Below are 12,724 nucleotides of genomic sequence, written 5' to 3'. Positions count from 1 at the left end.
TTAATTTTGCTAGCCTTAAAACTCAAAAATAAAAATCCCCAAACTCTGTTAATAGAGAAGTAAAATAGTGTTGCAAACTTCATCAAGGAGACACCATGTTGAAGTATCATAAGGAACATATTTTATTTCCTATATTTATATTAAAAATGAATATCATCTTTTAAAAATGAAGCTCCTTCCCAAGAACAAAATATCCGATTTGATAGTTAGAAGCATCACGTTAAAAAGTTAGCAAAAATTTTTTTCCTTTGTTGTTTAATTATCTAACTTAATACAGAACAATACTTTCAGTGTCTATGGAAGGTACTGTACAGTCTGTAAGGAAATGTGAAATGGTGACTGTTCTTTGTTGAGGAACTTGTAAAGAAGCAGCAAAAAAAAATAACCTTAGGTCATAGTTTGCTGAAGTCACAGCAATACAACAATAAATAAATAGTGAAAAACTAATGAAGACAAAATTTTGCATTTTTTCTTTTTTTTTCTACAACGAGCTCACAGTAGTATTTTAATAGCAATGTGCTTATTAAAAAGGTGATACTCAAAATGTTAACTTCATAACTGCAGACTGACACTGTTTTGTATTTTACAACACAGATAAACTTCTATGGTTTATAAATAATATTATACATGAGTGGCTCACTCAGAATTTGTAATTCAATGGCTTCACAGTTATATGCTCTTAATCATCAGTAGCCTATTAAATAACCCAGGTAGTGAAAGAGTTCCTTTTACAACTGAGAGCAACACCAAGACCAGGATGTAAAATCAGCCCTGCCCCACCAGCAAGAGACAGAGAGGAGCATCTATTAATAAATACAGAACACCAAGTCTACATGCAATTGTCTCTTCCTCCATTTGCCAAAGAAAAAAATGAGGAGTGGAAGATCAATTAAAAAGCAGAAATATAAAACCAAAGCATTAAAGACGACGAGATATTTAAGATCCCACAGCGCTTCTTACAAGTGCGGTGCATCACTCCCCCGCTTCTCCCGGGGGAGTTCCAGCTCTGATAATTACTTTCTGCCTGCTCACAAAGTTCAAGTTCAAAATAATATTCATTTTCCACTTCCTATCCCAAACCAGGACACGATGCTTCTGTGCACTGTTAAGCAACCATACCACTCTGCAAACAGATAAACTGCTGTTGTGATTGAATAATCCTGGTTTGTGGCAGCAGGGATGGGGGGAAGAAGCAGTATTAGTATGTAGGAAGGAAAACACCCGATTCTAACATCAATGCATCCTACTTCCAGCAGTAGCATCCTTTATTACTTTCTATTCTAAACCAACCATCGTCTCCACCCCTTACCCCTAGCCTTGCAGGGGGGCATGAGTGTTGTCTCAAAACTAATCCAGCCCATAAGTTTTACAAGATCTCAAATATTTTATAGAAGATTCAGTTTGCTTCCCTAGTTTCTCATCCCAGTCATTTCTCTTTCTCAAATTATCTTAATCTGTTGCAGCAAACAGGAGGGATGGTTGCCAAACAAAGTTAAATCATATGTTCAAGGTAAATGTAGATTTTTTTCAAATTACCACCTAAAATTTTCAGGTGCAGAAGCACTGAAGAGGGCAAAGTCATTTTAAGGAGAGACAGCAAATGTCTGTCAAAGTTTTTAAACAGAAGAGCCTTACATTGCCTTGTGCACATACTTGTAGCACTGCTGAAGGATGGTGCGTTTTAGGTCAGAAACCTAAGTTTGACTTTTATTCAAAGAGTACTGAATTTTATTACAAACTAGATTCCTCTAAAGTAGACATTTACACAACAGTCTACAAACATTAAACAGAATTAGGATCTTTTTTATTTTATAACAGTAAATAAAAATAACTGATGCCTGCTTATTTTGCTGCTAAAGAGATAGCTCCACCAACACACCCAAGAGCATTAGGTCATAGAAGATGTTGGATGGAATCAAATCACTGCAAAGATCTCTCTGTGCAGGAGGTTCCATCTGCTGTTACAGTGAGGGCTGCGGCACCTCCTGCCTGGGGAGCTGTACGGCTTCCACTGGATCTGGATTTCTTTCCTTTTGCTAACTGCTGCAGAAGACCTTTGCCAAGTTGCTAATAAGGCCTATGAGTGCAGATAGCACATAGGCATAGCAATTCCTGCTCCTCTTTTGCAAGGCTTGGACACTAAAGAAGTCAGTCTGACTTGCACTGACAGCCTTTACAATTGGAAACTTTTTAAAAAAATACACTTATGCAACAGATACAGAAGATTTAAAACTGTTCCCTCTCAATAGGGGACATTCCTTATTTAAATGAGATGAACTGAAAACTAGAGAGATCGGGACCAGATCTAGCATACATTTGCCCACAGTTAAGCACAGTGAAAGAGATGATTTATTTTGCTACAAGCATTAAGGCTGACTTACTCCTAATTCTACATCTCAATGGAGAGGTGGAATATCAATATGGCACTTAACAAAAGAGTTTAATAAATAATTAAAAAAAAAGTTTTATAAAACCAAATAATTTTTTTTTTTAAGTGAAATTTGGACACAGCCAATAAAATGTTCAAAGACTTTACTTAAAAAAGTATTACAAGTCATCAAAAAACTTGTGCTTTTTAGTTTGATAAAGGATGGATAAACAACATCTCTTTTCAAATAAAAACTATTGCTCAATTCTAAAAAAACCTAAAGTATTTGAGTTGTTTCAGCCACAAAAATTGAAAGAAACATGCATTTGCATAGCAGTACTTCAGCTGAAGTTAACGCAATATTTACTGGAAGTGAAGCATTTTTAAGTACATCTGGACTTCAATTAAAATCTTAAATAATTGTTAGGGAGCTACAATTAAACTCTAATGATGGTAATCCAGTACAGAAGCACATTCACAAGGGGAATCGGAACCGGTGATAAAGATCTATATTCAAAACTGATCAAAGTTATTTCAAAGCAGCTGTAGGACAATGAAACGGCAAAAAACTGAATCAAGCATTTCATCAAAAGATACAACTTGCAATAGATGTGAAACTTGCCTTTAAGACAGCTGATGAGGATCTCTGCGTGGTGCACGGACTAAGTTGTAAATAACAGGGGCCCTGAGAACACTTTGCTTACTCAACCTATTTAAAAAACAAGAAATTTCAGATGCCTTGCTTCACTTTCCCCTCACTGTTTCTTGTGGATGCTTGAGTAATCCTAGAAGCATTTCCACTTTTTAAGGCATTTGCTGAGTTTAAGAAATTTTCCCCACGTCCTCTTGCCTTTGTTTAGAAATACAACTCTTTCCTACTCCGGTCGAGTTGGTCTGTGAAGTCGCTCTCTTCAGCACAGAGCAAGGCATTAGATCACTCTGGGTTAACTAATTACCATCTGGGCTGACTAGTCCCAAACTGTTCTTCTTATTTAGGATTTTTATTTATTTGTTTAGCTGGGTGGTTTTCCTTCTGAAAAGCAAGGATGGCAAATGAGGATTTCTGCACCATAAGACCAAACGTCTGGAGTTAGGCATCAAAGAGTATAAAAATACCAGTTTTCTTAAAACTGTCTGTGCAGCTAAGGAGGTACAATTCAATTTGAGCCTTCTTTAATTAGTGCAGCCCAGAAAAGTAGGAGCCCACTGCCAGGAAAAGCTAGCAGAGAGCAACCATTTCTGCAGAGCAACTTGGCTCTGACCACGCTTGCAGTCTGTAGTGCTGGCTAATTTAAAAACAACCCCATAGAATTTTTTTTGCTGTTGGAATAATGGAAGGCTTCAGTTTTGCTGAATTATTCGCTCGTGTCACAGCAATGGCAAGTTGAGGTTCTACTATGCATCAATTTCCTCTCAAAAAAGCAGAGAGATGAATGGCAGCGGTATTTCATGCAGCACTCACACAAAGACATGGACATGAAAAGATCTTAGGTTTGTAATCAAATACCTTAAACTTTCATTTCCTTAAGAGAAAACCACTTGGGAATAAGTTAGAAATGGACTATCATCAAAGAAGTTTCTAACATCTGAAAAACAAACTTCTATAACTTCCTACCAGTCTCTGTCCATCAATAACAACCCTTCACCTGCTTTTCAAATTGCTGAGGCCCAAAGCACACGCAGCCTCTCCCTGCCTCAATCCTGTTTTCACTCTTTCTATTCAAACCTGCCAGCAGCAAAAAAAAAACACAACACAACAGCAGTCTTTCAAACAACAAAATCCCACACCCCAGTGAAACACGCAATCTGCTTCTACAAAAAATGTCAGTCAACAAATAGGCACAAATTTCACAATGGCTGAGGTCATTCCCTTTAAGTCATTAGGGTTTGTGGGTGAGTTTTTCTGGTGGTTTTAACATTGGTTTCTGTGATTGCAGTTATGCTTATTTATGCATTTAGAGCGTATGATCTAATACACTTAGGTTTAACTACTTCATTCTTTTGACATTCTTTCCAAATTATAAAAAGGATTCTTGGTGTTTTCACTGCCTTGGTAAAGAAACAAAATTGCTGTCCACATAATTTCTTAAAAATACGGAACAGAGTAAGTACTTGTTGAATATAATTCAAGGAAAAAACCTACACCAGACATTCCCCTCCTCAACATAGCAGTTATTTTTGTTTTCCCTCTAGCCATTTGAGAGTACCTACTATTCTTCAGAAATAGATGCTTTGGTTGGCTTTAAACAAAAACAAAAACAACAATATCCAGACCCTCGATGTATTTCAGTTTCAACTTATTATCAACACTGAAGTTCAGTTTATTTTTTTAACCTATTTTTACTGCTCTGCTTTTGAAAAAAACTTCACATTTGCAATAAGCTTCATTCATATTTCATCTTCTACAGCCACTTGGATCTACATATGAACTATACATTCATTTTATTTGATTCCTTTTGGTTACGATCTACTAAGGGTCCTTCTCTGATAAAAAATCATAGAATTCAATTTTCTGTTTTTCTAGCTGAAATTAAATGTACCATTTTTTCCCTCCAAAGCAAAAAAAAAATTCCAAGCAACTCCCATTCCATTTTAGGTGAGCAATTCACCAGCTTGTCAGAAATACTCAGAAACATTTTCAAAAAGCTCCAGAAAAACTGCACATGTGCATCTCTCCCCCAGAATACTGCATGTAGCACATGGCTGCTAGCATCTATACATAAATAGCATTAAAGCAATTGAAATAACCTTTTCAAACATGAAGCTGTGGCTATTTCTATACAAGGTATTTCCAGTGTCTCCAGTACTGTTCTGCATTTCCAAGCACACTGTAAGAGAGGCAGGAACGGACAGCACCCAGCAAGTTTCAGAGGAGACAGAAAGGGCCCAGTCCTGTTCTGTCTCTGCAGCCTGAGACACCAGCTCACCTGTTGGTTCTCAGCTCAGCATCACCACCAGCTACAGCCATCTCCAGTCCGGCTGTGACCCAACCACAACAACAGTGACAAAAAGTAATTCAAAAGCACACAAAACATTCTGAATTTTTAAACACACCAAACCCCCATCTCCCTGTTTCTGTAAAATACAATTCATGTCTATGCTGCTTTTTGCCCCTACAACAACGTTCCAGGCTCCCCTCTCCCTTACGGCTCTTTTCTTTCTAGTGTTCTTCTTAATTCAACTCCATCTAAGCCAATCCTCCACAAATTACAACAAACTTTCCTTAAAATTCCCCATGAGCCTTACCACCACCTTGCAGCATACTTCTGGCTTTCTATGGAGCCTCTGCACTTAAACACGAGGGAAAACGCCTTAACACAACTGCCCTAATGAAGCATTTCCCGGAGACAGCAGAGGTGACAAACAGAATGAGAGCAAAGCCAAGATGCCATCTCGACTTCAGGCAAACAACCTCTTCTGACCTCTGGCAGCTCCCACACTCTATTAAACAAAACGTATTCTTTCCATGTTAATGAACCATGTACAATCTAACAGATAACACTGATGCTAAATAAACATGTTTATAGGTGACTTCTAATGCTAGGACTTAAGCAGCTGCAGACAAACAATTTTAAATGGGAAGGATTATGACCATGTAATCTTCTCCTTCTCATTTTACTTTTGAAGTAATTTAAATACAATTAAAGTCCTACCAGGATGAGAGTCTGAAAATAAGTTTAATTAATTTAAATTAAATATTCATTCTGTGACACATTCACTGGAACTGTCAACGTGGTGACAGTCACTGTTTTGGATCCAATTTTCCTCTCCCACTATTTTCAGCAGTAAATCAACTTCTTGCCAAAGAAGGAAACAGGGTCTGGTTTTGTACACTGTGATCAAAAATATTTTACAAGGTGACTGCACAGTCCTACATCCTTATTCCTGTTTTCTCATCTCTCCTGATTCAACACTTTGGCAGCACCAAATCTACCAGCAAATGGCAACACCTCCAGGCCCCAAAGACAAAACCAAGGTACCCAACTATTTGCGTCCTAATTGAGGGGCTTATCCTCACCTGATTAAAGTGGGCTGTTTGTTAAACATCCTTACTTGAGTTAAGATCTGCAAATAAGGACAAAGAATTGTTTTAAGAATGGGCTGCCATGAACAATTGTTTTTTGATGAGACCTCGTAAAAACAGCCCCAGTCAAGATGGTCTTTCTGGCTTTTCGTTAGAAAAGTGAAGGAAAGCTTTGCTCACTTTTACCTTTTCCTTCTTGGTGTAACTATTTTCTGTCCTGTGTAGTTCAATGTGAAATGTACTGAAAAGAACTCGATCGTTAGTACAGCAATATCGCTGTTGCTGTGAATAATACACATGCGTACAGTAACGATCCATCAGAAAGGGTCGTACAAATTTTCCCACTTAATCTAGAAAATGAGCCCTCAACTTATGGGATATATTTAAATTCATCATGTTAAAACTGCAGAGTTCCATGGTTTATGAAAAGGATTTGAATTTGCAACTTAAGAGATCATCCCTAATAAAAGTTACTACAACGAGGCAAAGTTAACTCAAAAACATTTTCCTGGCATTCTAAGAACTCTTTTTTACGAACAAAATTTTAAAAGCATTTTTCACTGCACAAGTAATCTTAACAATCATTTCCACAGATTAAGTCTAACAACCTGTGAATTTATTACAGAAGAAATTTACTGCAAGGAATAATTAGTCTTCAGCACTGTTCTTGCTTGCTTTCCAGCTGAAGACACCTTAAAGCCATCTGGTTACTGCAAAATTTGGCACAGAAGAAACAAATCTTACTGACGAGAATTATAGCTGAATTCAGAATAGCTGCTTTACTACTACACATCATAAATAACACTCGGGAAGACAGCAGAAAATTACTGACTTCTTTAATTGTTTTCTTTCTCAGCAGCATATACCTACACACACCGATACACACACGCAGCCACAGTGACTTCAGCAGGGCACTTTACTGCCTTGAGTCTTAGCATACCACCAACATTTGCAGGATTCGCAGTTAAACTATTTTCATTTTCAGAAAAAATCCATCACACTGGCCATCTATGGAAGGACAACAGCAGAGGAACACGCAAGATTCTCGAAACGGTATTCTGAGGTCATGGTCTTCATATGAATACGTGAGTCAAATCCCTTCGTACAATCGAGCTGCGTCTATACACAGAACACTGAATGTGGGACTTACTGATGAAGGGGGAATTACCAACAATATATTTATTTCTCCCTAATGAAGCTTTTCTAATGAAATTTAATACTGCCAGGGTTGTGAGATATTCGAAACAGGAGCCCATTTCAAACCTTTCAACCAAATTCTGGTGATACCATTAGCGAGGCGTGGGAATCGAGTCTGAACGTAGTGCTGGACAAAAAGTGAGCTGAGGGGAGCGGGCTGAACAAAGCAAAGCAAAATAGAACGATGGCCTCAAACCAAAGGAGTACACACTTGTTGTTAGGCCAAATGTTTTGACCTGCTGGTTGGGGACGTAAAAGAGACAGAGATATGAGATGGGTGGATGATTTGACTCAAAAACATAATTTAATTTTGCATCACATAGGAAGTTTTTTTCTTTTTTTCTTTTTTTTTTTTTCTGTAAGATGCAAATTAGAGTAAAATCAAGTTATTTGCTGTAGCATCATTGGAAGTGAATTTTCAACATATATTTTAAAAGGTTTTGGAACGTTTCCAAAGCTGCAAACACTAATTATTTTCAGGGTATTTGTACAGTAAGCCTTTCCTATTTATGTATGTAATATTTGAGCCCATAATATTTGAGACTTAAGTTTCAAGGCAGAATTAAGAATTCAGGTTTGTATAAGAGAAGAAATGGTTTATTCAGAGGAAAACGGGCAAGGAGAAAAATTATCTCGTATGTAGCAACATGTAACACAAATCACAATGCAATGTGGGATGCATGAAAGGAGCTACAAAACATCAGCTTATACACAGAAGCTGTAGTTTAGATACATCTCAGCTTTTAGGGACTAGATGCCCCTAACGTGCGCGGAGTGGGCAGAAAGCATTTTGTCGTGCTTTCCCAGTGTTTTCGGGGAAAACCTCCTGGAGAGAGCAGCGCAGACAGAGGAGGCTCTCGGTAAATCCCCAAGTCCACAAGAAGGATTAAACAATGAGATATTCCTGCTACTGCCCCGAACAAAGTCCAGGGATGCGTGAATTTGATACCATGCTGAACAAAATTCCCGTTAATAAAATTGATTAAATGTTTATTGGTTAACCATACGCATTTAACAACTAAAATTTCACCCTGCAAAACATAGCTGCGTTCGAAACGTCCGAAAACAGGAGCTGTGTCCCGTCGCTAATTTCCGTTAGAGGCTGTTCGCTGCGCTTGGGCACAACTTAACGCTCCAAAAAGCGAACTTCAAGCGCATCAATCACCCGAGAAATTTTCCTCACAGGAGCAATTGCAAAAAGGGAGCATAACTAACTTTATTTAAACGCACACTTCATTTTGCAATAGAATACCTAACCGAAGCCGGTTTAAGGTAAGCCGGACGGTCCGCAGCGCATCAAATAACCGCATCAATTAACCCCGCCGCAACCGCGCCCGTAGGACCCCGAGGCGGTGCCGCGTTTCGCCCCGCAGCGCGCCCGCGGGAAGCGGCGGTGCCGGGACAAGCGCTGCGCTGCGCTCCGGGTCCCGCTCCGCTCCGCTCCGCGCCGGCCGGGGACGCGGGATCTCCGCGGGCAGCCGCGCACGGGACCCCGCCGCCTGCAGCCCCTCCGCGGGCGCGGGGTGGGCAGCGGTCTGTCGTTCCCCCGCCCGTACTCACCGGAGCCGCAGCGCTGCGGAGTGTGCGCGCCCGCCGCGGGCGCAGTGAGCATGTGCGAGGCAGGCGCGCATGCCCGCGGATAGGAGCGGAGCGGAGCGGGGCGGCGGCTCCGCACCCCGCGCTGCGCCCACCCCTCCCCGCCGCGCTTCCCCGCGGTGCGTGACCTCGCGAGGGTCCGTCCCCAGCGAGCCCGACCTGTTGCTTCCCCGCAGCGAGCCCGCCCCAGGGCAGCCCCGCACCGCGCCGCCGGCCCCGCACAGCCCCGCACAGCCCCGCAGGCGGCCGTCCCGCCCCGCACCTACCGCACGCGTGGGGCCGCGCCGCCTCGCAGCGTGCGCCCTCGGAGCTGTCCCGCCGCTCGCTACAGCCCGGCCCGGCGGAGGAGGAGCTTCCAGCGGCTCCCGCACGCCGCGGGGCCCGGCCGGAGCGCGGGGCAGCCTCTCGCTGCGGTCACCAACGCGTTCCCCTGAGCGAGCCCGCTGCTCTGCCTGCTCTGCTCGGCGCTCCCCCGCGCTTTCTAACTTGCCGGGCTGTGCTTTCATTTAGTAGCAGGTACTCCCTCAACGTGCTTTCTGCTTTCAGCTTTATCTGGATTGATGCTCTCAATCTACGTTTAGCTGTGTTTTTAAGAGGGATTCTTGGTTTAAAACGTGGGCATTTGAACACAACCTTATCTCCTGTGTCAATTTTTAAATGTCAGTTTTAAAAGAGTATTTGGGAGAAGTTTATTTCTTTTTACACACGCTACCACAAGACTCGCAGAGCTGCAGGAGCAGCCTCACTCACACAAGGCATCCCTCTGCTCTCACCGACTCGGGCACTGCACAGCTCCTGGTCCCAAGGGCTGAAACCCCCCACCCCATGCCATCCTGCTTCTCCCTCCAACATCCCCATGGAAGCCGGGCTGCATCTGTGGCCATATGGAGGCAGAAAAGCCAAAGAGCACAAAGGGTATGTTTGTGCTTTGCCTCGTCCCTGCACACAGGTAGCACACATCCATCCCTGCCCACCAGCGTACCTGCTCGCTGGGGAAGCAGCCTGGCCACGGTGGCATCGGGGTGTTTTGCTTCTGCGCCCTGCTCTTCCTCTTTCCTCCCCAGTTTCCAGCAGAGTGGAGCAGGCTGCAGCTCTCCTGTTCTGGCTCTATAGCGGATGAGAGCCTCCAGTCCTTGCCCTGACAGCTTTTATTACACCTTGCCCTTCCTCAGGAAGGGGAGATCCCAGGAACTGTGGTGGAAAAGCCAAAGGAACACAAAGGGTGTTGAGTTCAGGGTTTGAACAAGCTGCAGCCCACTCATGGATTTAACTCAAAATTTTGACAATGGAACAAAAACATCATTGCAACGAGACAGCTGTTTTTACTATCAAAATCTCTCAGATCAGTTTGACTGCAAAGTGTGTTCCTGCAGTCCTGAGGAGACAAAGCTCCCAGCATCAGTGTGGAGCTGGCAAGCTTCCTAGCATGAACTACCTCCTGCAGGCCTAGGAAAACCAAAGCTCTTTCAGTTGTTATTCCCCATCAGTTCTCAGCTCTAACCCTGTGATTTCCCCATAGGTTATCTGCAGCACTGAGCTTACACCACTCTCACATTAAACTCTCAGGGATCATGGGTTCAGCGGACCTCCTTGCTTCCTTTTTTGTAATCTTGGTGCTGGTGAGAAGTCTCTGAGGCACAAGTAAGCATTTGGGTCTCTCAGGATCTGTCTTGAAAAAGAATCTCTTCCTTTTCCCCCAACTCTGCCCAGAAAACTGATTGCCACATTAGCTTCTTTTGTAGCTGGTCTTAACAAGTAAGTTCCTATATACCAATCATTTAAAAATGCCTTGCATGCAAAATTCACTCACCCCCTGATTTCACAATATATTTAAATATATGCTTAGTTTTATGCATGTGAATAGTCCTGTAACAATCAATACGATTATTTACTTAAGTGCTTAAAGCCAGGCAGGTATTTAAGAATTAGTATTGTTTGTGGTAATGCCACAGAAAGGCAGAGACCAGGACCTCATTGTTTGTACAGCACCCTGCACACAGAAAGACACTCCTTGTCCCTTTCAGCGTAAGTAATTTTTGCAACTTGTGAATTAATGCCAGAAACACCTTTTCTGAGCCTGTGGGCAAACATTATTTGTCTACTCTAAAATCCTTTCTGTTTACCAAAAACATTGTATGCAATATTTAGAAAAGCAGATAAGGGTGCAGTGGGAATAGGGTGCGAAGAGGAAGATAAAGGATATACTTTCAATTAGGAATTTTAAGTATTTTCATCATTGCTAGTAACCAGCAAAATGCCTGTAGATCTTAAGGGTGATATAGAAAGGCAGGGAAACAAGCTGTTTTCTGCCCCATGGATGGGATTATGGGTTGGAATCCCCCCTGTGCTTCTTCCCATGTGCCATATAATGAACGAATGAACAGAAACTGGAGAAAGGTCAGGTATTCACCAAATGGAAATGCTCCCAGTCAGTGGGCTGATACTGTACACAGTGTGTTCCTTGGGGAAGTAATTCCACTTTTTGCTGTCCACCTCATAGTAGGAATGAACATGTTTACACCAGCACAAACCAGAAGTGGGTCAGCGTTTTGGCCTACAGCAGGCTCTCTGGCAGTTGCGACCTCGTGCCATTCTCTGACACAAACCTAGGTGAAGAGCCATCAAAAAGATATAAAGGATTTACTGGGTATTGAATATTATTAACCTCCAGCATAGAAACACCCCAAGTCAGACCTGGAGCGTCACAAAGTTCTTTTACCAAGTGTAAGATTTTAGAAGCAATGCATTCTGGGCTCTTGCTAATTGTTCTCTGGATCATGGGTTCATGTTTTCAATTTATCTTTGCAACCACAGTGCTGAGTAACTTACTTGTCTTCTCAAACTGAGAATCTTGCATCAAAACACGATGCCAGAGCTCAGGCTTTCTGAAGAGAAACCCTCACGCTTAAGAAGACTTTCAACAAAATTGCGAAAATTGGCAACTCCATTTCCTAACACATTATTTTGTGGACTGCAGGGAATTTTCATTCTCAGGGCTAATGGTTGCTTCCTTTCTGGTAAAGGCCCAGAACTTCTGCCACTGTTATTTTTAGGACATCATTAATTTATGCAGTGCTTTAAAAACAGAGAGGTACCCTGTCCTCACGTAAACAAGAGTGTAAATGACACAGGCTGGAGACTATTTTGAATCTTCTCTGTATAGATAAACAGAATTACTTTTAAAGAGCTATGTCATGTATTAGTGTCAAAATCCTGCAGGGTACTAATGGTCTGGCTCTGGAAAGATTTGAATCATAATTTTAGTACAGCTGGACTGACCTCAATATGATAAAATGCTTAACTGGGAACTGGCTGCTTAACAGGAGTGTTACGTGAGGAGGGGTAACAGTGCTCTGTTTGGTTGTGTTGGTGATGCCAAAAGGTTCTACTCCTAGAAGGGTGGGTTCTTCTGGGGATGACACAAGAGCTGCATGAAAGATCCAGTGCTAACATCTTGTATTCTGTGCTGTGAGCCAGTGTAACATTTTTCCTGTTGTTTTCTTTTTTTTTTTTTCCTAAGAAATATTTATTTGCAAAGT

The 12,724-nt window shown here is 41.8% G+C and overlaps 1 protein-coding gene across 6 annotated transcripts in view; it reads right to left on the bottom strand.

Moving 5' to 3' along the window:
* The window catches only part of EYA2 (EYA transcriptional coactivator and phosphatase 2), a 96,141-nt gene extending 85,814 nt beyond the window's left edge, over positions 1-10,327 (bottom strand). The window contains exon 1 of one of the 6 annotated variants that reach the window (XM_085242018.1): positions 10,168-10,327. Coding sequence is in view for 2 of the 6 variants with exons in the window: in XM_085242016.1 (XP_085098142.1) it covers positions 9,150-9,220 (71 nt within the window). In the remaining 4 variants the exon portion in view is untranslated. Of the gene's footprint in view, positions 1-5,614; positions 5,767-9,145; positions 9,316-9,344; positions 9,366-9,451; positions 9,672-10,167 lie in introns of those variants that run through there. The other 5 variants (XM_085242017.1, XM_085242020.1, XM_085242016.1 and 2 more) reach the window with 5 other exon arrangements.
* Positions 10,328-12,724: the final 2,397 nt, after the last annotated feature.

Source organism: Meleagris gallopavo, chromosome 22, assembly GCF_905368555.1.
Source record: "Meleagris gallopavo chromosome 22, MGAL_WU_HG_1.1, whole genome shotgun sequence".
NCBI lineage: Eukaryota > Metazoa > Chordata > Aves > Galliformes > Phasianidae > Meleagris > Meleagris gallopavo.
Note: the sequence above shows the minus strand (reverse complement) of the source record. Positions and strands in the feature narration are given on the sequence as shown.